This window comes from Rhincodon typus, chromosome 2, assembly GCF_021869965.1.
Source record: "Rhincodon typus isolate 14 chromosome 2, sRhiTyp1.1, whole genome shotgun sequence".
Classification (NCBI taxonomy): Eukaryota; Metazoa; Chordata; class Chondrichthyes; order Orectolobiformes; family Rhincodontidae; genus Rhincodon; species Rhincodon typus.
This window is the reverse complement of record NC_063333.1, coordinates 141,745,142-141,772,078: the sequence shown is the minus strand read 5'-3', so window position 1 is coordinate 141,772,078 and position 26,937 is coordinate 141,745,142. Positions and strand designations below refer to the sequence as shown.

At 40.4% G+C, this 26,937-nt stretch overlaps 1 protein-coding gene across 7 annotated transcripts in view; it reads right to left on the bottom strand.

Moving 5' to 3' along the window:
* The window catches only part of ulk4 (unc-51 like kinase 4), a 428,124-nt gene that overhangs the window by 99,769 nt on the left and 301,418 nt on the right, over positions 1–26,937 (bottom strand). For 6 of the 7 annotated variants that reach the window (XR_007263863.1, XM_048606245.1, XM_048606253.1 and 3 more), the window contains one exon: positions 26,100–26,285. Coding sequence is in view for 5 of the 7 variants with exons in the window: in XM_048606245.1 (XP_048462202.1) it covers positions 26,100–26,285 (186 nt within the window). In the remaining 2 variants the exon portion in view is untranslated. Of the gene's footprint in view, positions 1–26,099; positions 26,286–26,937 lie in introns of those variants that run through there. The other variant, XR_007263865.1, reaches the window with a different exon arrangement.

Below are 26,937 nucleotides of genomic sequence, written 5' to 3'. Positions count from 1 at the left end.
AACAGTTTTCATTTATATAGCACTGTTAGAATAGTAAAATACACTAAGGCATTTCACAGGAGTATTAGCAGGTGCTGTGCGACATTGAGCCACAGGAGGAGATACTGGGACAGATGACCAAAAGTGTGCCAAAGAGGTGGATTTTAAGGAACTGAAGAAAAAGAGAGAAGTGGAAAGAAAGCAAGGTTTAAAGAAGGAATTCTAGAGATATTATCTTGGCAGTGCTGATGGTGGAGCAATTAAAATGGAGGATGCTTAGAGGGACCACATACATCTCAAAGGAGTGTATTTACCCTGATACTAAAGACCTTGGAGAGATTTCAAAATTGAACATTTGAAAATGAGACTGAAACCCACCAATAATCAATAATTACAGAGGCACTGGGTGAATGAGACCTAGTGTGAGGATAAGATATGGGCAACAGTGTTTTAGATAAGCTTGAATTTATGATTAGAAGAAGAATGGTCAGGAGAACATTGGATCAGTCAAGTCTGGGGGCTAGTGCCAAATTTAGAGAGCTGATCCACAGGCTAAGTCAATCAACAGCCTAATATTGTCTGTAAGGTAGGACTGCATGACAATTGGACAAAGATTTGAGGGTAACAAAGGGCACTGAATTTACTGTGGGTGGAGGATTCCAATGCCCATCATAAAAAGTGGCTCAGTAGCACCACCACTGACCAAGCCGGTTCAGTCCTTAAGACATAGCTGTTAGAAAAGTTCTATGGCAGGTGGTAAAGGACAAACAAGAATAAGAACTTACTTGACCTCACCCTCACCTATCTAACTTTTGCATCTGTCGGTGACAGCATTGGTAGGAGTGACCACTACAAAGATCTTGTTAAGATGAAGTCCTATCTTCACATTTAGACAGTGGGTCACTAACACTGTGGTAAATAAGAGAGATTTCTCACAGATCAAGTGACACAAAACTGGGTATCTATGAGGAGCTGTGTGCCATCAGCAGCAGAACTATATTGAACCAGAATCTGTAATCTCATGGCCTGGCATATCCCCCACTCTAGCAATACAATCAAGCCAGGGATCAGTCCTGGATTCAATGAAGAGTGCAGAACAGCATGCCCGAAGCAGCACCAGGAAGACCTAAAAATGAGCTGTCAACCTGGTGAAGCTACACAGCAGGACTACTTTCATGTCAAACAGCATAAGCAGCAAGTGACAGATAGAGCTACGCGATCTCAATGGATAAGATACAAGTTCTGCCATGTCATGTCATGAATGATGGAGGACAATTAAATAAGGCACTATCCTTGAAGATCGGAAAGCCCAGAACGTCAGTGCAAAAGTTAAGGCTGAATCATTTGCATCCAGCCCGATGAAAGATCCATCTTGGCCTTCTTCTAAGGACTCCAAAATCGTAGATGCTACTCTTCAACCAATTTAGTTTACTCAATGTGATATCAAGAAATGACTGAAAGCACTGGATACTGCAAAGCCTATGGATCCTAACAACATCCCTGCAATTGTACTGAAGACACACTCCAGAACCAGCTGTGCTTGGAGCCAAGCTGTTCCAGTATAGTTACAGCACTGGCATTTGCCTGACAATGTGAAAAACTGCCCAGTTCTGACCTCTAGGCAAAAAGCAAGACAAACACAACTCAGACAATTACCACTCCAGTATGTTCTTCATCATCAGTCAAGTGATGCAAGATATTGTTGGCAGTTATCAAGAGGCACTGGCACAGTATTAACATGCTCACTGACACACAGTTTGGTTTCCACCGGGACTCCTGATCTCATTACAGCCTTAGTCCAAATGTAGAAAACAGAACTGGGGGAAAGTGAGAGTGACAACCCTTGACAACAAGGCGCCATTTGACAGTGTGTGGCATCAAGGAGTCCTAGCAAAACTTCAGTCAATGAGAATCAGTGGGAAACTTTCCATTGGCTGGAATCATACTTATCAAAAAGGAAAATGTTTTTGCCTCTTGGAGGTCATTCATCTCAGTCCCAGCACATTGCTACAAGAGTTCCTCAGGGTAGTGTCATAGGCTCAACCATTGTCAGCTGCTTCATCAATGACCTTTCTTCCACTATAAGGTCGGAAGTGAGAATGTTTGCTGATAGATTCATAGGATCCCTACAGTGATGAGTGCACAATGTTCAGCATCATTTTCGACTCATGTGCTGAAGCAGTCTGTGTCCATATGCAGCAAGGCTGGGATTAGTGGTAATTAACATTTGTGCCACACAAGCGCCAGGGGTAACTATTTCCAACAAAAGACAATTCGACCATCTCTCCTTGACATTCAATGGCATCATCAAGGCAGGCTCCCTCACTATCAACTGAACTAGGCAAACAAATAGTGTACCCTCAAAAGCAGGTCATAAGTTGAGAATTCTGTGGCGAGAACTCTTCTTCCGTTTTCCCAAAGCCTGTTTGCTGTCTATTCATAAGGCACAATTCGGGCATGCGATGGAATATTCTTCACTTTCTCGGAATGGTGCAGCTCCTACAACATTCAAGATGATCTTCACTATTCAGGGCAAAGTAATCTACTTGCCTGGCACCCCATCCACCACCTTAAACATTTACTCCCTCCACCACAAATACACAGTAGCAGCCGTGTGTACCATCCACAAGATGCACTGCAGCAACTCCCCAGGCTGCTTCCACAGCTTCCAGGTTAGAAGGAGGTGGTCTTGATAATAGAGCAGCTATGCAGTTTGAAACTCAGCTGAATAGTTTGATTCACACTCAGTCAGTGGTTAGGCAGACAGATGGAGTCAGTGACAAGGGAATGGAGTTTGTGGTGAAGACTGAATTCATTGGCATTTTTAAGAGGTATTCAATTGGAGGATGTTTCCACTCATCCAATAATGCTGCTTGTTTAATTATTGAATACAAATCAAAAAGTATTGGAAGATTCCAGAGATGTATAATGGGGCAGTTGTCAGCTTAGAGTCCATGTTTTTTCAAATAATGCTGCTGAGGACCAGCACACAGATAAGAAACAGAAGGGCAGGCACCAGTATATACCCATGGGAGACACCAGAAATAACAGCATAAAGGCAGAAAGAGAAGCCATTGAGGATGGCAAAGTGATGGTGCATGCAATATTGAGCATAAAGCAGAGACATCTGCTGAGGATTGTATTTCAAAGTTCTTCTGGAGATGTTTAAAAGCAGAAAGTGTTGCTCTATTGTTTGTTCAATGTTGTTTTATGTGGTGGCATGGCATTCAGAGTAGGCCAGCTCTGTAGCTTGGTCTAGGTTCCTGACAGCTGCCACGAGTCATATCTGGAGAGGACATTACTTGTCACCCAATAGCCAGCCTAGTTGGAACAAAGGCAGCTTAGAGGATTGATGAAAAACAATGCATATATTATAATCTTATCCTTAAAATGCTAATACAAATCGATATTAAATAATATGAACAGTACCACACAGGATAAACATAGGAAGGATTTTCCCAATGACCAAAGAGTCCAGAACCAGCGGTCACAGTCTAAGGATATGGGGTAAGCCATTTAGGACTGAGATGATGAGACATGTCTTCACCCAGACAGTGCTGAACGTATGGAATTCTCTACTACAGCAAGTGGTGGAAGCTAAAACATTGAATATTTTCGAGAAGGGGTTAGATATAGTTCTCTGGCTAAAGGAATCAAAAGGTATGGGGAGAAAGCAGGAACACGGTACCGAATTGGATGATCAGCCCGGATCATCTTGAATGGCAGTGCAGGCTTGAAGGACCAAAAGGCCTATTCATGCTTCTATTTTCTATGTAAGATTCATTCACATCTTCACAGCTCTTCCATGTTCAACAATAGATGGTTTAGAAAATACAGCACTTTTGCTGTTAATCCACCTAAGATATTTCAAGGCAGCTACTTGGAAAACTGGAAGCATTGTATCAGCTTTGGTTCAAGTGGTTCCCACAGAAACTTCCAGGGAGCAAATAAGTGTGATAATCATTTAGTGAAATATACTTACAATTTTGTTTTGTGCTAAGTATAAAAGAAAGTCCCAAACCATTTTGGGTGCAATAAACTAAATTTTACTATCTCCCCTGCGCAAGCTCCTCTTTTGTGACAAACTCACAATTTGAATTAAGGTTGATTTTTCCTTATTTATATTTTTCCTAACAGCACATCCCTTTGGCTGCTTGCAACAGGAAGGTACTGACTGGTACCCAACCAGACCATGCATGTCAATTCAATACACAGAATCCAACAGTAGGCATTATTCCACAATTGGTCAACATTTGCTAAATAATCAAGGGTGTGCAAAGAACCACGTTGACAACCAATTTAGAATTGACAGTCGGGCTTGCAGTGTAGCACACTTGCACCTTCTGTCTTTGCAGACAGAAAAAAGCCTATGCTCTGACTGTGCCTATTTCAACTCAATAAAGTAGATGAAAGCCTTTTTCTGGTTCGCCCCTCAGGGCAATGCCTTGATCAAAGTCAATCTATCTGGTTCAATATTTAAACAAAGCTTGGAAATAATTGTCGGTCATCATTTAGCTGGTGCATTCTCCAAGGCAATGTTTTTTACCAATTAGAGATCACTTGCCAACCAATCAGCAACTCATTTTGTACTGTATAAATATTGCTTTCCCTTTACATTCTTCACCTTGCATCAATTGTGAATTCTTCCAATTAGTGCCAAACAATGAGTTTCAACAAAATGAATCTTTTTCAGGAATACACGTTGCATGCAACCAAATAACTAACTATTTCATATCATGTGTCTCAGAACATCCCAAAGCATTTCACATACAATTAATTACATTCAAGCCCAATCATTGTCATGATGTGGAGAAATGGTAGAGCAATTTTATATACCACAAGATCCGTTTATTGTGATAGAATAAATGACCAGTTAATTTGCTAAAAATAAGGTACTTCAGCTCAATGAAAATTCTGCTACAAGTTTTAATTGGTACAAAGTCTACATGGCCCCCACCCCCAGCTCTGCTCACTGACCATCACTGGTTTCCAGTCAATTTCTCAATTGTAAAATTCTCGTTGCTGCTTTCAAATCCTTAACGTGTCCTTTTCCTTCTCTAACTTCCTGGATTCCTACAACTCTGAGATCTACATGCTCTTTCACTTCTGGATTCTGGTGCATCCTTGATTTCAAATGTTCTGCCATTGGCAGCCATTCATTCAACAGACTTGACATCAAACTTAGGAATTCCCTCCCTTAAACTTTTCCATCTCTCTCACCTCTTACAATTTACCTGTTTGACCCACCCCACTATCTCCTCAAGTGGCTCAGTGTCATTTTTTTCTCAATAATCATTCCTGTGAAGCGTTACCATTTCAAGGTCTTATATAAATGTAAGTTGTTGTTGTACTTGATAAATTAATTCAAGCCAGGAGATCAGGAGAACAATTTTAATGAGAATCATAAAATCCACTTAAACTGTTACAAGGGTGTTCAGTTTACTGTCTTATTCCCATTGTATTTGACTTCTCTAGGACTAGGAGAACACATGTTCAGGAAATGGTGTTTGACTCAAAAAATCCAAACAGAAAGCAAGAAAAAAGAATGCAAAATGGGCATTTTTCTTTTAAATTTAAAGTAGACATATAATTTCCCATCTCCCTTGTCTCAAGAATGTTGCCAGGGCAATCACTTACGCATAAGTGCTCTTCAAAATTTAAATTTCATAATGCTCAAAGAATTTCACTTACGGTCATTGCTTTTCAGGTAAATTGTTCTGCACCTGCACACTTTGTTATTTACTTGGCAAATTGCACTTGTCCATAGCACCCACCATTTAAATATGACCAAGTAAAATTTGGCAAAATTGTTGCAGCAGTCAATTGAACAATGTGCTTCATGGTTGCTATGTAGCAAAGTGACTCCTGTTCGATGTTTCACAAGGGATGACTACACCGTGTTGCAGTTAAATCTGTGATTTATGATTTTATTGTCTTTTTATTCGTTCACAGGAAGTGGGTGTCACTGATTAGGTTGGCATTTATTGTCATCTGTAATGAGAAAGCTGCCTTCTTGAACTGCTGCAATGAGTACAGTGAAATTATAACTTCGCTGCTGTTGGGAAGGGTTATTCAATGATTTTGACCCAGAGGCAGTGACGGAAAGACAAAATATTTTCATGTCAGGACAGTTTGTGATTTGAAGGGGAAATTGGAAGTGGTGGTCTTCTCATGTGCCTGCTCTTCTTGTCCTTCTAGGTGGTCAAAGCTGCAGGTTGTTAAGGTGCTGTTGAATTGGCATTGGCAAGTACCTGCAGTGCATCTTGTACGGCCATGGTGTGCAAATGCTGGAGACAGTGAGTGTCTAAGCTGGCAAATTCAGCACTTATAAAGTAGGCTGCTTTGTGCTGGATGTTAAGATATCTGTGTTGTCGGAGCTGCATTCACCTAGCCACTCCTGACTTCTGCCTTGTATGTGGTGAACAGATTTTGGCTAAGCAAGCTCCCCACTGAGGAGTTTACTGCCTCTGACCTGCCTTTGCAGACGTGGTATTGACATGGTTGCCCCAGGTTAAGCTTCAAGTCAAAGGTAACCCCCAGGATGTCGATGGTAAGAGAATTTAGTGATACTATTGCCATTGACTGTCAAGGGGAGCTGGTTAGATTCTCTCTTGCCAGAGATAATACTCGCCTGGCATTTTTATGGTGCTAATGTTACTTTCCATTTATTCTCCCAAGTCTGAATGTTGTCCAGGTCTTGCCACATATGGCATGGATTACTCAGTATCTGAAGTGTTATAAATGGCACTGTCAGACTGTCGCTTTATTTAAAAAAACCTGGGGACTGAAATAAAAAGGACCGGTTTTAAAAAAAAGTTTGAAAAAGAATGATTGCAGCTTTGAAAGCAAGTAACCTGACACCCATTGCAGGCATCATGTAAACAACTGTTGAGCAAGCAGTAATTGTAGACTTGCACATGATTTGAAGCAGAGGGGTGTACGATGCAGCTTTGGCTGGCAACAAGAAGTTGATTGATCTATGGGACTAGTAACCAGTTATCAATAACAGAGACCTTTTTGCCTGTCAACAACTGTGTGTTTGGTTCTTAAATAAGTGAACAGCTCGAGGCCGGAAACAAGTTACATAAGCGAGAGAGAGACGCGTTCAGTTCTTCCCAGCACAGGAGCAGTTTTTCTGTTCTCTACAGTCAAAATTAATTGTAAACCTGAAAAAGACTAGCTTATCTGCAACAGTTGTTATATGCTGTGACTTTTACCTGATAAGTCAGAGATCTTTTATAAGTCTACCAGCCACCTTGTGTCTCTCAACAATTGGTGGAAGCATCCAGAGAAAGAGGATTGAAGCTACATACTGGGAGGCAGAAGTATCATAAAGATCATCATAACAACAAGACCTGGGAACAAAGACTACTGGATTTTTTTTTCAGTTTTCTACCCCTCCACCATAACGTATTTTATCCTATCTGTCTGTATGTATGTATTAGGGGTTTAGAATTTTAATTAGTAGCATTATATGCTGATGGTTCATAATAGTTTATCTGGAATTAGAGTCAAATAACTTGTTAAGAAACAGTGACTCTTGTTTAGTAAACAACCTGGTCAGAACTTTCTATAAATCTGGGTCTGAATGTCAGGTAAATTGGAATAGCTTGATTTCTAGTAAGCCATCCCAGTGAGTTGCAACAATACTAAATATTGCTTGCTAATGACTGTGCATCACCACCTCTGACCTTATGAAGAAGGGAAGGTCATTGTTGAAGCAGCTGAAGATGGTTGGGTCTAGAACACTACCCTGAGGAAATGCTGCAAAGAAGTCCTGGTGCTGAGATGATTGACCTCCAAAGGACATCTTATTTTGTGTTAGGTATGCCTCTGGCCAGTGGATACTTTTCCACCCAGTTCCCATTAACTTCAATTTTACCAGGTGTTCTTTACAGAAGGCTTGTTCAAAAAGTGATGTGACTTCAAGGAAAGTCACTTACCTTCATTTACTTTGTAACCCTACATGTATGTTCAGCTGGCAGGCATCACACTGTATCGCCCAGGTTGTGTTACTACCTAAATCAACAGCACCATAAACGGGTTTTTGCCAAAAGAGAAACTTTGTAGAATGGAAGGATTTCCATTCACTGTTTTTTGCTGTTACCTTCTTTCCTGAAAATGAATGGCTCCAAGAATGTAATTTGTACCATTTTGCAGCTCAACTGAGAATTAAGAATGCTTAAGTTTACCTTGTCTATGTAACATCAGCCTCAAAGCATCCCTCAAAAAGACTTCAGGCCAACAGATCAACAACCAATAAATCTGTTAGATATGAACAGAATTTGTGGACATATTTTATCACTGGACTTACTTCCAAATTTATATCTTTGGAAGTAGCAGGCACGTGCTGAAGAATGTTTGTCACCAATTTCCAAACAGTTTGCTTCGTCCTACATGACAGATGATGTTCCTTTCATCACGTCCTCCGCTGAAGAAGCATCACACACAGAAGTGACAGCTTTTACACAAGAAAGTGTATCAAAACTACAGCTCCAGTCTTTAGCTTCTCTGACTTGAGCAACTGAGAATGTGTGCAAGACAGAAAATTTCCTCCTTCGTTGGGGCAATTGGCTGACATTTCATCTTCAATGTTTCCAGTGCAGAAATTGGTAAGTAGCTCTGTGCCACGAGTTTATGCTGAGAGTTCTGCCAACAACACCATGATTTTTTACCCATTAACTTCAATGGCAAAGTATCACAGGCAACATGCCCAGTTTCCAGAATTTGACTCGGAAGTGCATTTTTTAAAATACATGTGTCAACTTGGCTTACTTATATAAATCAAAAGGTTGAAGTCTTACTTTAGAGATTTGAGCACACATTCCAAAAATGAAATGCAGGGCAGCATTAAGAGGGCATTGCAATGTCATTTGCACCATCCTTTGATCCAAAAACCAGTGCCTGGATTTGGGGTGTTGAGGTGGCGGGGGGGGATTGGTTTTGAATTCCTCACAACTTGGTTCTAAATAGAGCTGTAGAGTCCCAGTGTCTCCAGGCCACATTTCCTCTCTCAACTAACAGTGGAAAATCAGATTATCTGGTCCTGTATTTCATTGTTCTTTACAGGTAAAATCCCTAAAACACCTAAAGAAATTAAACCAATGGACAAGATTTTACTTTAAGATTTCTACTGTAATAAACAAATTAAAATTAATGCAGATGAAACATTAATTAACAGGTAGCTGATATATCCAACCAAAGAAAGAAAAGTAAAACATAGAAGTTGCCAGAGGACTAATTGGTCAGAGACAACAAGTGGTAAGGGGCAAGATTGAAATGATATGGTTTTCATGTAATTTCAACTGATACAGAAATTGAACCTTCACTGTTGGCCCCACTGCATCACAAACCAGCTGTCCAGCCAACCTAACTAACCAAAATGATACCACTTACATTAACAATTGGAACCAAAAAGTAGCCTTACTAAACACTTTTATTCTATGTCACACCTCTCACAAATACTTAGCATTAAGAGACAGTCTCAAAAGTTACTCCTAGCTCTCAGTAGAGATCCATCACTCCCTGACATGACAGGTGGAAATTTCCACTGTCCACGCTGTGGTGGACACTATGGTGCAATTCAGCATAGCCAATCCACTATCCTGCACATCTGTGGGAGGAAACCAGAGCACCCAGAGGAAACTCACGCAGACATAGGAAGAATGAGCTAACTCCACACAGACAGTTGCCCAAGGCTGGAATCAAAACCAGGTCCCTGGTGCAGTGAGGCAGCAATGCTATCCAGTGAGCCACTGTGCTGCCCCAAAGTCTCCACAATAATTCTCTCTCTCTCCCAGGTCAGAAAAACACTCAAGAAGCTTGACACCATCCAGGACAAAGTAGCCCCCTTTATTCGCACTACACCCACAAACATCCACTTCCTCCACCACCAATGCTCAGTAGCAAAAGTGTATACGGTCAGAAATTCACCACAGCTCCTCAGACCACTTCCAATTAGAAGGGGAAAGGCAGCAGATACATAGGAAAACCACCACCTACAAGTTTCCCTCCAAACCATTCATCATTTTGAAATAGATTGCTTTTCCTTCACTGTCGTTGGGTTAAAATCCTGGAATTCCCTCCCTAACAGAATTGTGAATCCATATACAACACATGGACTGCAGCGGTTTAAGAAGGCAGCTCACCACCATCTTCTCCAGGGCAACTAGGAATGGCAATAAAAGTTGGCCCAGCCAGCAAAGCCACATCGCATGAGTGAATTAAAAACAGTCCTGGTGAGCCAGAATTCCAGAGATTCCTCGCTTTGACCCCTTTAAATTGATTAGTTGACTCTCATAAAAATCTTTCTCACCATAGAAAATCATACTTTTGGTCTCCAACATTTCTTAGATAACATAGAAGACCCCACCTGACTGCATTTCTATTTCAGTCTCTCCCCCCATGGTAACCTAAGATCATAAGATCACCTCTGAAAGCCAAGAGCCCGGAATTCTGATGATATATTCCTTCCCAGAATTCTCAGTTTTATTTTGAAGTAACGGTATATTTTAAAAGGTAATGGTCTTGCATGTTTCAGTGTTCATGACATTTTAGAAATCCTGAGTATTTGATAGGTTCAATATATTTTTAATATAAATGCAGAATGTACGATTAGAATTAATATACAGATTTTGCAAATGCTAACACAAGTACAGTAATGCCTGAACCTGGGAGATAGGAATCTATTGTTGCAGTACTTCATTCATATTTGTACAATTTCTTTCTTTACTGTTTATCCCCTTGGATGTCACTTGCCACTGAACACATACTTTCACTTGGAATAATGGGACTGTTCAGGTCATAGACACTCTAATCATCAGGAATGTTCTCTCAAAAGGCAGCAGTGGATATCATTAAGGTATCCAATTAAGGGAAATCACAAATTAGGCCTGGATGAGAATGGTCATTTGATCACTCTAATTCATTCATCCAAAAAAGAACTTATCTTCCTTCCCATCACAGGATCTGATTATTACATATAATTTCAAGAATCTTGCCTTCATTAATTGACCCAAATGTCTATTCCACATATTAACGGTTCTTTGTGTGAAAAACTGCATTTTGATAATGTCAACCTTTGCTATCTTTGTCTCCTGTTGTAGTTTTATGTGATGTAATATTCAGGATTTATGTTTTATTATCTCAAATGAAGTCTACTTTAATCACTTTCTTTCAAGTTTATGATTTTCCAGTTTTCCCTCATAACTCAGTCCACTGACAATAGGAAATAGTCTTGTGGCTGTGCTCTGGAATTTTAATTATCTCTATTTAAGAAGGGGAGCTTCTTAGAAGCTTACGCCCTCTAGAAGTACCAGCAGATGTAGGGTTTTACCTGTCTAAACACCTGTGTCGTTTCCTAGTGACTAGAGAACTTCAGAACAGAACTTCAGAAGTGGCCTAACAAGAAAACAGTACAGTTTGACCTGGATTTTATTTTACTGAATGCAGTAAACTCTTCAGTTAGGAATGCTTGGAACCAAGGCCTTTTCTGGATGTCAGAATTGCCTGCATTATAGGATAACATTAAAATGCCAAACCACAAGTATGTGAAACAGATATAAATATGTACCTGAAATGCAATATTAGTTTTGGCACTGCTCTAAGACATAAAAAAGAACATTTAAAATTTTTCAGTTGTAAAAAGCAGATGATGCATCATTGCATAGAGGTCCATAAGAAAATTGAAAATTAAGAGTTAACCAATACACTCCTTTATCAATCACTTGCTGTACCTGCATACTAACTTCTGCAATTCTGCATTGCATTTCCCTTTCACAAAATAATATTAACCTGCTTAATTGCACTGAAATTCTTTAAGTGCCCACCTGTAATCTACTTAAAAGGAGATTCCAACATTTTCTTTCTGGCAGATATTAGACTAACCAGTCCAGAGATTCCTGCTTCCTGTCTCCCTTATTTCTTGAAAGAGAAGTTGAATTTGCAATTTTCTGATCTGATGGGAGCTTATCAGAATCTAAACAATTTTGGAAAATTAAAAGTGATGCATTTATTATCTCAGCAACCACTTCTTTTAATACAATAGCTTGAAGTCCATGAGGGTCTGGGGACTTGTCAGCTTTCAGTCTTAATTACTTTCTCAATATCCAACTCCTGGTGATTCCAATTGTGTTAAGTTCCTCCATCCCTTTCACTCTTGATTTGGAATTATTTTTGGATGCTACATACATCTTCAACAGTGAAGACAGATGCAAACTATCTATTCATTTTTCATTTCCTCATTTCTTTAGACTCATTCATTATAGGACCACATGTTTTAAATTACTCTATTCCTCCTTCAAATAAATGTAGAAACTCTTAATATTCTAACTGGTTTTCTCTCGTGCTATTTTCTTCTTTCCTTGTTATTCTTTGCTGCTTTTTATATTCCATCTAAACTTCTGAATCTTATTTATCTTCACAGAACTATATGGTTTTTCTTTCCATTTGACATCATCATTAACTTCCTTAGTTAGAGGTAGATGGTGCAGTTTTCTCCTATAGTCTCTGGTTTTCAGTGAAAAACATCTTTGAGTATTATGAAATATCCCCTTAAATATGTGCCACAGCATCACGACTGAATTATCCCTTAATCTAATTTCTCAGTTCACTTTATCCAATTCTGACCCTGTAACCTCAGAATGCACTTTATTTAAGTTTAATACACTAGTCTTAGACCCATTCTTCTCTCCTTCAGACTAAATGTGAAATTCCATTAAGCTAAAATCACTGCTACCTAGCATACCTTCTTTATGAGGCCATTAATTAATCCTGTATCATTGAACATCACAAGATCTAGAATAGTGGGATCTGTTGTTGGAACACGGTATTCCAAGACCCTTGCCCCTTGCAATGCTCACTGCCTCCCCAATTAAATTTTAAACTGGAAATAGTATTAATTTCTGTAAGGTGGAATTTCTGCCTTCTTTATTGGGAGGTGATTTCAAACCTATCAGAATGCCTCCAGCTATCTAATCCCAGCTGTACTAGACAGAACCAGTGGCCACAACTGGGACTACAAGCAATCCCACCATACAAAGACCCTAGGTAAATCCAGGCTTGAGAGTCTCAGCGAATCATAAGAGGGGCAGGGAACAGTGTTCAAGGCTGGAGGTGGGCGCCAGAAGGCGCATGCTCTTGGTGCTACCTCCAATGGTCCCAGGAGATGTGGAAAGTAGGCATCTACCTCATTGACCAATACCAGCCCACTCAGCCAAAAATTCCTGTGTCTCCCACAGTCTGAGGGTAAAATACCAGCAGAGATGGAATGACACTCTTAAGTTGTCATTAATTGGCCACTTATGAACCTCAATAAGTCCAAGAATAGTCAGGCTATCCAACATTTGTCATGAAATTGCAGACAACTCGGGGAGAGAGCAGTGAGTATGGAATGAAATGGCTACACATTGCATCTTACGAGACTCCTCCCAATCCACATTCAGTTCAGTAAAGATAACCAAACAAGTCAGAATGCACAATTGCAATTTCTGTGTTGAGTTAACTCGTCTAACAAGCATGGCTGTGAAGATGATGTACTTTCATAGGAAGGAGACAAAATAACTCCAAACTGAGTTTCTAATTCAGACTGCTATTCAGTGAACTGGGCTGGAAAGTGTGCAAGTGGGCACATGAATCAATATTTTAAATAAAACACAGACAACCATGGCCAGTGCTACATTTATCAACCAAAGCTCTGTAAAGCCCACCTGAGACATTTAGATTAGTTTTTGATCAGTTAAGCATTTGCAAGGTAATAATATATACTATATGTAGGTTTTGCTGAAACTTGAGTTAATTCAAGCTTTCACTTTATGGACTCTTTTTAGTTCAAGTTATATCAAGTTGAATTGGGTTTAAATGTATAACCCTCCAATACACAGAAAAAGAGTCAAACAAAATGAACAAGTTAATGTTCTGGGCAAAATTCTGTTCTGCTGACACTTCATAAATACTAAGCAGACTGAAATCATAGTATGACTTTAGTTTCAAACTTTTTAAACAAAGCTATTTTATAAAGATCATTTATTCACCGGATGTGGGCATTGCTGGTGAGGTCAGTTATTTTGTCCATCGTCACTGTCCTTCTGAAGGTGGTAGCTAAGCCATTCCATAAGTTAATCAAGAATCACAGAGTCATACAGCATGGAAACAGACTCTTCGCTCCAACTAGTTGACGCTGACCAAGTTCCCAAACTAAACGAGTCCCACCTGCCTGCATTTGATCCAAATCCCTCCAAATCTTTCCTATTCATGTACTTATCCAAATGTCTCCTAAATGCTGTAACTGTATCTGCATCTGCATCCACCACTTCCTCTGGCAATTCATTCCACACACTAAACACTCTGTGTAAATAAGTTGCCTCTCATGTCCTTTTTTATCTTTCTCCTTTCACTTAAACAATATTCCCCTTAGTTTAGAACTGCCCCACCTTAGGGGAAAGACCTTTGCTATTCACCTTATCTATGCCCCTCATGATTTTATCAATCTCTATAAGGTCACCCCTCAACCTCCTATGCTCCAGTGGAGAAAGTCCCAGCCTATTTTTATAACTGAAATCCTCCATTCCTGGCAACATCATGGTAAATCTTTTCTGAACCCTCTCCAATTTAATAATATCCTTCCTATAACAGGGTAACCAGAACTGCACTCAGTACTCCAGAAGCGGCCTCACTAATGTCCTGTACAACCACAACACGACATCCCAGATCTTATACTCAAAGGTCTCAGCAATGAAGACAAGCGTGCTAAATGCCTTCTTAATTATCCTGTTTACACGTGATGTAACCTTCAAAGAATTATGTATCTTAACCACCAGAATCTGTAGTGTTCTATAACACTACCAAGGGCCAATCATTAATTGTATAAGTCCTGCCTTTTCTTGTTTCACCAAAATGCAATACCTCACATTTGTCCAAATTAAACCCCATCTGCCACTTTTTCAGCCCATTGACCTAATTGATCAAGATCACTTTGTAATCTGAGAAAACCTTCTTCACTGTCGACTATACCACCAATTTTGGTGTCATCTGCAAACTTACTAACGATGCCTCCTATATTGTCTTCAAAATAATTTATATGAATGAAAAACAAAAGTTGACCCTGTACCGATCTCTATGGAATACTGCTAGTCTCAGGCTTCCGGTCTGAAAAACAACCCTCCACCACCACCCTCTGTCTCCAACTGTAAAGCCAATTTTGTGCCCAAATGGCAAGCTCACCCTGCATCCCATGTCATCTAACTTTACAAATTAGTCGACCATGGGAAACCTTATCAAAGGCTTTATTAAAGTCCAAATAAACAACTTCGACCGCTCTGCCCTCAATCTTTTTGGTTACTTCCTCAGAAAACTCAATCAAGTTTGTGAGACACAATTTCCCCTGCATAAAACCATGCTGACTATTCCCAATTATTCCTTGCCTTTCCAAATGCATGTAAATCCTATCTTTCAGAATCACCTCCAACAACGTGTCCACCACTGATGTCAGATTCACAGGTCAATAGTTCCCAGGCTTCTTCTTACAGCCTTTCTTAAATAAAGACACAACATTAGCCACGCTTCAGACTACCAGACCTCACCTGTGATTATAGACAATACAAATATTTCTGCTAGGGGCCTTGCAATTTCCTTCCTAACCTCCTTCAACCTCCGGGATACACTTGACTAGGTCCTGGAGATTTACTCACCTTTACGTTTTCTAAGGATTCCACCACTTCCTCTTCTGTAATGTGAACTGTTTTCAAAACATCAATTTTTATTTCCCTAAGTTCTCTAGCATCCATTTCTTTCTCCACAGAAAAAAACTGATGCAGAATATTCATTTTATATCCCTGCCATCTCCTGAGGTTCAACATAAAGACAACCTCATTGATCTTTAAGGGGCCCTGCTCTCTCTCTAGTTGCTCTGTTGCTCATTACTTGTAGAATCTCTTTGTAGAATCCTTAACCTTATCTGCAAAGGCTATCTCAGATCCCCTCTTTGCCTTCCTGATTTTCCTCTTAAGATTGCACCTACACTCTTCATACTCTTCGAAAGATTCATTTGATCCCAGTTGTCCATATCTAATATATGGTTCTTTTTTATTCTTGACGAGAACCACAATATCTTTTTCATTCCTCCATTGTTCCCTTATCTTACCAGCCTTACCTTTCACTCCAACAGGAACATAATACCTCTGAACTCTCGTTATCATAATTTTGAAAGCTGCCCACTTGTTAATCATCCCTTTATCTGCGAACAGTCTACTCCAATCAACCTTTGAAATCTCTTACAAAAACAAAGTTGCTGGAAAAGCTCAGCAGGTCTGACAGCATCTGTGGAGGAGAAAACAGAGTTAACGTTTCGGGTCCGGTGACCCTTTCCCAGAACTGATGGCGGCTGGAAAAACGTCAGTTTATATGCAGAAAATAGGGAGGTGGGTGGGGTAGGGAGTAAACGATAGGATAGAGCCCAAAGAGAAAGAAAGACAGTTGGACAGACAAAGGAGTTGCTAACGATCTGGCTGGGAGGGTGAATAGTTGTTAATGGGGACTGTTAGTGACTCACAACAGCGGGTGTGTAGTGGCAGGCTATGTGGTAACAAGGCCTGGTGTGGGGGGCTGGGACATGGCAGAGTTTAGGCCCTAAAATTATTGAACTCAATATTGAGTCCAGAGGGCTGTAGGGTCCCCAAGCGGAAAATGGGGGATTGTTCCTCCAGCTTGCGCTGGGCTTCACTGGAACACTGTAGCAAGCCGGAGACAGAGATGTTGGCCAGGGAGCAAGGTGGTGCATTGAAGTGGCAGGCAACAGGTAGTTCAGGGTCTTTTTTGCGAGCAGAACGTAAATGTTCCGCGAAGTAGTCGCCAAGTCTACGTTTCGTTTCCCCAATGTAGAGGAGACCACATTGTGAGCAGCGAATGCAGTAGACTAGATTCTTGGAAGTGCAGGTGAAGTGTTGCTTCACCTGCAAGGTATGTTTGTGCCCTTGGATACTGGGGAGGGAGGAGGTAAATGCGCAGGTGTTGCACCTTCGCCGGTTACAGGGGAAGGTGCCATAGGGCTGTGGGTGAAGGAAGTATGGACCAGGGTGTCCCGGAGGGAACGGTCCCTGCGGAAGGCGGACAAGGGAGGGGAGGGGAATATGTGTCTAGTGCTGGCATCTTGCTGGAGGTGGCGGAAATGGCGTCTGATGATCTTCTGGATGTGGATGCTGGTGGGATGATAGGTGAGGATAAGGGGAACCCTATCGCTGTTGCGGGAGGGAAGAGAAGGGGTGAGGGCAGAAGTGCGGGAGATGGGTCGGACCCGATTGAGGGCCTTGTCGACAACGGAGCTGGGGAATCCTCAGTTGAGGAAGAATGTGGACATTTCGGAGGCTCCCTTGTCGAAGTTGGCCTCATCTGAACATATGCGACGGAGACGGAGGAACTGAGAGAACGGGATGGAGACTTTACAGGAAGTGGGGTGTGAGGATGTATAGTCCAGGTAGCTGTGGGAGTCGATGGGTCTGTAATGGATATTAGTGGCCAGTCTATCCCCAGAAATGGAAACAGAAATGTCGAGGAAGGGAAGGGAGGAGTCAGAGATAGACCAGGTGAAAGTGAGGGCAGGGTGGAAATTGGAGGCGAAGTTGATGAAGTTTTCCAATTCTCAACGAGATAGGGAAGCAGCACCGATGTATCAGAGAAAGAGTTGTGGGTGGGGGCCGGAATAGGACTGGAACCGAAATCTCTTGTCTCACACTTTTAAAATTTGCCTTACTCCAATTAAGAACTTTAACTTTTATGGAAGGCATATTCTTTTCTATTGCTATTTTAAATCTAATAGAATTTTGATCACTAGTCCCAAAGTGGCGGCATCTTGCTGGAGGTGGTGGAAATGGCATCTGAGGATCTTCTGGATGTGGATGCTGGTGGGATGGTAGGTAAGGACAAGGGCAACAGTGATACGGTCCACCATCTCCATTTCTGCCACCTCCAGCGAGATGCCACCACCAGACACATATTCCCCCCCCACCCCCCTCGTCTGCTTTCTGCAGGGACTGCTCCCTCCGGGACACCCTTGTCCACTCTTCCTTCACCCCCGACATCCCCCCAGAGCCCTACAACACCTCCCCCTGCAACTGGCAAAGGTACAACACCTGCCCGTTTACCTCCTCCCGCCCCACGATGCAAGGACCCAAACATACCTTCCAGGTGAAGCAACATTTCACCTGCACTTTCCAGAATCTAATCTACTGCATTCGCTGCTCACAATGTGGTATCCTCTACATTGGGGAAATGAAGCGTAGATTGGGTGACCGCTTCGCAGAACATCTACGTTCTGCTTGCAAAAAAGACCCTGAGCTACCTGTTGCCTGCCACTTTAATACACCGCCCTGTTCCCAGGCCAACATCTCTGTCTCTGGCTTGTTGCAGTGTTCCAGCGAAGCTCAACACAAGCTGGAAGAACAACACCTCATTTTCCGCTTGGGGTCCCTGCAGCCCTCCGAACTCAATATCAAGTTCAATAATTTTAGGGCCTAAACTCTCCCACGTCCTAGCCCCCTACCCCACACACATCAGGCCTTGTTATCACATAGCCTGCCATTACACACTACCTATTGTTAGTACTAACAGTCCCCATTAACAGCCAGATCATTATCAACTCCTTTGTCCATCCAACTGCTCTTCTCTCTATTTGGCTCTATACTATTGTTTATTCACTACCCCATTCCCCTCCCTATTTTCTACATACAAACCAACGTTTTCTCAGTTACATTCAGTTCTGAGGAAGGATCATCAGACCCGAAACGTTTACTCTGATTTTCTCCTCACAGATGCTGCCAGGCCTGCTGAGCTTTTCCAGCAACTTCCGTTTTTGTTCTTGATTTACAGCATCCAAGCAGTTCTTTTGGTTTTTATTACAAAGATTAACTTTTTTTCAAAATCCCTATCCATTTAATTCAAATTCTCCAATTGCTGTAGTCGTATTTAAAATCACTTCTCCACACTACTAAACCTCTGGATTATTAGTGCAGTAATATTACCACTGTTCTAGCACAGTCATATATAAAAGATGAATTTCAGATAGAAACATTACACGGGTCTTCATACATGCATATTATTTTTAACCTGCTTAATGTACACAGGCTCACATATTAGTAAAAATAAAGCACACAGGAATTTGGTACTGGCACATTAAGTGTCCATACATGAACTTCACAGGGAATTCTATCCTGTGTTTCTTTTAAGAATATGAGACATTTTCATTAATGTGTGTAACGAAGTATCCTAAAGACATTCCTATGCAGAATGGATTTTCAATGGTTTCACAATCTAAACGTTATCTGTTAAAGGTCATCATGGTAAAATATATGGCTCAGACTGTGTGCTGTTTGCTTCAATTAAGCATAAATATTTAACGTGATCCAGTTAAAGAGTATTATAACTTCAGTGTAATGCTTTTCTGAAAACTGTTGCTGCTCTGCAAATGTTTTAGGACTGTATTAAAAATGTATTATCACTCATAATACATTAACTGTACATTTTAGATGTCTTAAATTGCAAACCTTTAAAGGATCTTCTGCAAGTGTACTGTTACAAGAAATTAGTTTAATCCTTCACAGTTTAAAGCAATTTTCCTCATTTTTTACCATATAAATGCTATGCAAAAATTCTTGACTGCTAAGTAGTAAATTTACTCCTGTGGTAAAATATTTATTTTATAAATTGCATTGTTAAAAAATACTTACATTAATCCTTTTAGTGTTGAAGTATATTGTTTTAATTCAAAAACTGCAGTATATTTTTCTATAATTATATGTAACAGAATCTACAATCTCAGTATAAACTCCAATTACTTAAGGTCTATGACATTTCCTTTCAGAGAAAATGACATTTCAATTGTACAGAGATAGCTCTTTGTCCAGATCCAGTTTGGAATATTGATTTACAGTTTCATCGAGCCTCCGGAAGGATATTTTAGCTTTGAAGGGGTTTACCAAAATTATACTAGGCTTAAAGGATTTATAGTAATAACATGGTCAAGTTATATAAAGTTGATTTTTATTTCTTTGAGTTTAAAAGGCTGGAAGATAATCTAATTGATGTCTTTTAAGTGATTTAATGGCGTAGATACAGAGAAGATTTTTCTATTGAAATCCAGAACAAGCTAAGCCATTTGGGAGTGATATCATGAAGCACTTTTGCAAAACAAAAAAGGTAGCTGAAATCTAGTATGCTCTTGCATAAAAGGCTTTGGATACTCAGTTAGTTGAAATTTTCAAGCCTGAAATCAACAGATTTTTTTTCTGGATGCTGGTATTAGAAAATTTAGCAAAAAAATGGGTAAATGGATGTGATGTACAAAATAGCTGCTACCCAATTGAAAGGTAGAACAGGAGTATGAATGGCTTGCTGCAGTTCCTATGTTCTCAGTTTTTATTGTTCATCGATATCCAGGCATCACTGATTTGAACAACAATGATTCCCTTTCCTAATTGCACTTGGACAGAGTGACTTGCTAAGTCATTGTAGTTAAGAGTCAATCAGATTGCTGCAAATCTGGTAACAGACATAGGTAAGGAGAAACTGACCTGCACTCATGCACCAGATGGGTTTTTAAAACAACTGACAATAGTTTAATGGCGCCATTATTGAGACCGGCTTTCAATTAATTAATTGAATTGTGAATTCTACTGGCTGCCACGGTGGACCACTAGACATTAGCCTGGATTACTAGACCAGTGGATACTACTAATACACCACCATCTCCCCACTCCATGCAATTTTCTCCCCTCCTCATGACTGGCTACTTACTTCCATGGTCACTGGGTGACATTTGTTCTCCTTCTATGAGAACATTATTCATGAGTGAATAGGCTATTGATTGTGGTGTGCAACACAGATAAGCCTGTTCTCCATTGACATGCATAGATTTCCATTCAGGGTTACTAGACAGTGATCAAAGTTGAGACCGTGATTAGATTTTCCTTGCCTAATCCAGGGGAGCTCAGGCCAGTTGTAATATTCGTGCTCTGGCTATCACTAGTTAATGGAGCTTGCGGAAGGTCAATCTTCAGTGGTTCTTGGTCTGTCAGGGGCTCAGTTACTCACTGGACCATTGTAAAGTACACCTCCCTCATTTATAAAACAAATGTGATTATCTATTGAGCAGGTTGCAAGAGACAAGACAGCCCATCTTGAAATATATCATAATGAATACAGCAAATATACCTGTACTGCAGTTCCTTGGACAATGTTAATTAGATAGTACTTTGTAATAATTTCAGAGCTCAACAATGCACAACAACACAGTGGGTAAAGAAATCTTAGTATTAGGTACCATGTTTCAGCCCAGCACTCAAGTTACAAAGTCTAGAAAAGATAACATATCCAATATGTGAAAAACAACTCATGCCAGAAGATGCATTGCAATGTAATATTGTCCTGTAATTATAATAATTTACTGCTTTCGTGCATGCATTAATAGTTTGCTTTTCCTATTAAACATATGTACAGAGCCTTTTATAAGGATATCCTATGTATTTCCTTCCTTATTTAGGCTGAAGAATAATCCGGAGGCTTTCTCCTTACTGTGAGGCCTTCTGGAATCCATGCAAACTACACTTAGCTAAGTGCTTACAAGTGTACAAGAGCTACCCAAACTCCCACAGGCCAGCAACTGTTTTTTAGCAGGACATCAACTGACATATCAAATTCCCCATGACCTCATTCTGGGTAGTAGGAATCTAACCGAAATCAATTGTTTCCTGCTGTAAAACATCTGACAGTTAAAAATCACCCTTGCCCTTTGTTGATCTTCTCAAGATTTATAAATGCTGTTCTGTACTTTAAATCAAATCTTCCAACCAGCCAGCCATATGGCTACGTTGTCCAAAAATCCTTTGTAGCCCTTGCTGTACTTTGCAAATTCACAGACGTGTTGTTAGAAAACTTTGAGGATATATTTTCTATTATTCAAATCCAAATCATCTACACATATTGAGGGCAGAAGCACTGACCCATGATGCTCGATTTTAAATGATTGCGCAACTGATTAGAGGGGGGATTTGGTCCATTTTGAGGGTCTCATTACCATGCCACAGGCAAGCTGGCATTGTATCACCCGTGCTCTTCCCAGCATCATAACAATAATATTAATGTTATTTTTTGGACCTCTCCTCAGCACTGCCGGTCAATGTTTCTTCTAAGCTGTAGAACAATCTGAAAAGTTCCCTCATCTAACTAACCATGAATGCACACAAAAAAAGTTAAGGGTAGATGGCTGCTAGGTTTCACCATCAGAACATTCATATTGTTCAGAATGTTAAAAATTGCACGGGAGTCTTGCGAGCTTCACTGCACGCCAATCTGCTGAGATTAAATGAAACTCCTGATTCTGTGGAGCGTTGTCAATTACTGCCTCCAGCAACTTTGCTTCACTTTTCCATTTGAGCTGGATTTTCTGCTTCCACAACCTCTCAAGATTACATTCTTCCATCTCTAGAGTAGCACTGGGGTTTCTCTCTACTTATCCCACAGAGATAATGAAACCTTCATCCTTGCCTTCAGTACCTTGAAAATTGGAGTGTCTGGTTGCCAACTTTTCTGCTTCCAACATTCATAAACTTCAACCAATGCAGAAATGCATAACCCAAAGTTACACATACCCTTCAACTCCGTACTTACTAACTTCCATTAGCCTCCAAACAAATTGGCTTCAAATTCTTTCATACATTCTCTTTATGGTCTTTGAGTGATCTCTGTAAGTATCACACCACATCCTCGCTCATCCAACTTCTTACTTATTGCCCACTCCCAAAGGAAACTAATCCATCAGCCCTGGCTTTGATTGGATTGTCTCCTAAAATTACTGCGCTTTCTTCCAAACTTCCTGGATTCTTAAAAGATCTCAAACATTGACCATACCTTTCTCTTCTCCCTCCTAAATTAGTTGTCTGTAACTTATTCCTTATCTGGCTTACTTTTATCCTCATTGTTAATGTTCTGAGATAGTTGTGTTACGTGTGAGCACTGTCCAGAAGTGAGTTTTGAACTATGATTTTAAAACTTTGTGGTTGTAGTAGTTTCAGTCCCAAAAGTTCAACAACTGTCCTCTTACTTATAGATTTGTGTCCCCTACAATACAAGAGTTACACCGTTTTTATAGCCTTGCCTTGCAGGATGCAATACAGTTCCCACTCTCAATCTCTCAGGTGGCAGAACCATTTCTGAAAACTATAAGGTGCTGGATTTTACAAAAAACAAATCAGATAATATGGTTAAACAGACCAAGTAAAACAAAATGCTCAATATCAATTGAGAAACACATTGGTGGTATTGTGGACAGTGAAGAAGGTTACCTCAGAGTACAACGGGACCTTGATCAGATGGGTCAATGGGCCGGGAATGGCAGATGGAGTTTAAATTAGATAAATATGAGGTGTTGCATTTTGGTAAGGCATATCAGGGCAGGACTTGTACACTTAATGGAAGGGCCCTGGGGAATATTGCAGAACAAAGGCACCCAAGGATGCAGGTGCGCAGTTCCTTGCAAGTGGAGTCATAGCTAGACAGGGTGGTGAAAAAGGCATTTGGTAGCATTGCCTTCATTGGTTAGTGCATTGAGTCTATGAGTTGGGAGGTCATGTTGCGGCTGTACAGGACATTGGTTGGGTCACTTTCAGAAAACTGCATTCGATTCTGGTCTCCCTACTATAGGAAAGAAGTTGTTAAACTTGAAAGGGTAAGAGAAATAATTTACAAGGATGTTGCTATGGGTTGGAGGGTTTGAGCAAAGGGAGAGGCTGAATAGGATGGGACCTTTTTCCCCTGGAGTGTCAGAGAATGAGGGGTGGTTTATGATATCATGAGGCGCATGGGTAGGGTGAATAGACAAGGTCATAGAATCCCTGCAGAGTGCAAACAAGTCCACACCAACTCTCTGAAGAGCATCCCACCCAGACACACCCCCCCACTTTCCTTTCCCTGTAACCCTGCATTTCCCATGGCCGATCCACCTAACCTGCACACCTTTGGACTCTGGGAAGGAACTGGAGCACCCGGAGGAAACCCGGGGGAGAATGTGCAAACTCCATACAGATAGCCACCCAAGGCTGGAATTAAACCCGGGTCCCTGGCACTGTGAGGCAGCAGTGCTAAAGATTGAGCCACTTTTTCCCAAGGTAGGGGAGTCCAAACCTAGAGGTTTAAGGTGAGAGGGGAAAGATTTAAAAAGGATCTGAGGGGCAACGTTTTCATGCAGATGATGGTGTGTGCATGGAACGAGCTGCCTGAAGAAGTGGCGGAGGCGGGTACAATTACAACACTTAAAAGGATTTTGGGTGAGTCAACACAGTGGGTAGCTGGAGGAACAATGCAGGTAAGGCACCATTAAAGCCAACATTTCAGGTCGGGACCCTTCATCAGAACGACTATAAGGTCACCCCGTTTTCTCATTTGGATGGGTACCTGAATAGGAAGGGTTTAGAGGGATATGAGCCAAATGCTGGCAAATGGGACTAGATCAGTTTAGGATATCTGGTTGGCATGGACATGTTGGACCAAAGCATCTACTTCTGTGCTGTTTAACTCAATAACTATGACTTTGGATAGATGCATCCAACATATGCGCTTGCAGTATTAGGTACAAATCAATTCTCTCAATCCATTAATTAAATCAATGGGAGAATCCAATTTAAAAGCAAAGGCATAACATGAACATTAAAATCAGGAAAGCATTCAAAACTCTTGTCATAAATGGTCTTTCTCACATGATTTGTGCCTTTGGTTAAATTCAGGGTGCAAAGAAGACTAATGGCTGGATCATCAGTTCTCTCCCCTGTTGTGAATCTGTATCTTTGTGGCATTTCCAGTTTTTTTTCAGGTCGACAGTTTTACTTTTCACCTAACATTTTCTCTTCCCTTTTGCTGAATGTCTATGTTGAGAAAATGTAATACAGGTACTGGTAATCTCTTTTTCAAGGTAGTAAATGATACCAGTCTAGTCAATAATTGGGGGTGCTGAATAATGATGTTCACGTACATAAAGATTCCCAACTAAGAAAAATTGAAGCAACTGCAGGTCTCTTAATCAGAATTTTATAAAGCATTTTATATTCAGGAATTGTGCCTCTTAATTAAAAATTTGCAAATGCCATGACGTTATCTAAAAAGGGAGGAAAAGAGAAACCAGTGAGCTTCAGACCTGTCAGTTTAATATCATCTGTGAAGAAGTTGGTAGAATATATTATTAGAGTGATGCAGCAATCGATAAATGCTTGCTGAGCAAAGAAAGTCAACATGGATTTGTGAAGGGTACCTCATACCTGACTAAAATTAGTTGAGTGGTTTGTGATTACTAGCAGGTGGATCGGGGAATTGTCTATGGACAAGGACTTCCAAAGGTATTAAATAATAGAAAGCTCCATATTAGGGATTATTAGCAAAAATAGAAACATTCAAAATTGAACACAACCTTGTGAAGTGGATTGGTAACTTGTGGCTTTGCAGGACAAAGAGGTTGGGGAAAAAGACAATATTCCTTTGGCAAGATGTTTCAACAGTGTTACCCAGGGTTCTGAATTGGGATTTTGCTCTTCATCGTATATGCTGATGACTTGCAAAAAGGAACAGAGCTTTGTATTTCCAAGTTTGGAGACATAGTAAGTTATATAATGCTCAAAGCTATTTTCCAACCATTCCGGGTTCCTTCTTTCCTCAGCTCTACTCAATTAGCAAGATGTTGGAGTAAGTTGAGAGCAAATCTCTCTCTCAGGTTCATGCTGTTAAATATGAACAATGATGTCCCATGTCTGTAGAGGAGCCAGCCTCACACCACAATTAGAAATTTAGGGAGCATGCAGCTCATGTTCGGTTGAAGTGGGAGGTGCTGAGAGCTTTAATTGTTCCTGAAGGTCTTTCCGACTTTACCCACTGGCGCCCTCACAAGGCCAAGATCAGGCATGAGTAAAACAAAAGTCCACAAGTTCCGTTTCTTTATTTTCCCAGCATAAATGTTCTCTCTTTGCTCACAATGTTACTCAGTTTGGCCAAACAAAAGGTCAATGATATACTTAAATAAACAGAAAACCAGAAATATCAAGTGCCATCTTTTCTGTACTCTATAAATCCAGTTGTTTGAAACCTTTACTCACCAGCCTTTTAATGACTCGAAGTAGAAGTTTCTGCTGTTTTAGCTCCTTTCTATGTTTCAGAGCTTCTGCAAAAGAGTCCATATTTTCTGGGGATAAGCTGTCTTGGTTTTCACCACCATACAGCTGAACCATGAGTGATAGAGAAAGCAGTGAACTCTCATGCACATCCGGATCATCACTAGAGAGCTAGAGATTAACAGGTAGTGGTTATAAATACAGTTAAGTTACATATTCACCCTATCTTGAATCTGTGTTGTATCTATCAATTCATTCTAGATCAAAAGTTTCTATTTGAAAATTAATTAAATAGCTGCTCTCAAACTAGACGTACAAATAAGGTCAAAAACAGAAATTGCTGGAAAATCTCAGGAGGTCTGGCAGCATCTGTGAAGAGAAAACAGAGTTAACGTTTCAGAACGAAGGAAGGGTCACTGGACCCGAAATGTTAACTCTGATTTCTCTTCACAGATGCTGACAGACCTGCTGAGCTTTTCCATCAATTTTTGTTTTTGTTTCTGATTTACAGCATCCGCAGATCTTTCAGTTTTTATACAAATAAGGTCACTTGATAACTTTCCTCTGCATTGCTAATACCAAATCTTCTAATCTCTCTTCAAGTCAATATTAATCAATACTGCTTCTGTGCAGGATTACATAGCAAGTCAAATACACAGATGCTTTATTTCTGAAATAAAAACAGAAAATGCTGGAAACCCTCACCTGGTTTTGCAGCATCTGTGTAGAAAGAAGAACAGTTAGTATTCTGGGTCCAAAATAATTTCCGAAGAAGAGACAGATTGGATTCAAATCATTGATAGTAGGAACTGCAGATGCTGGT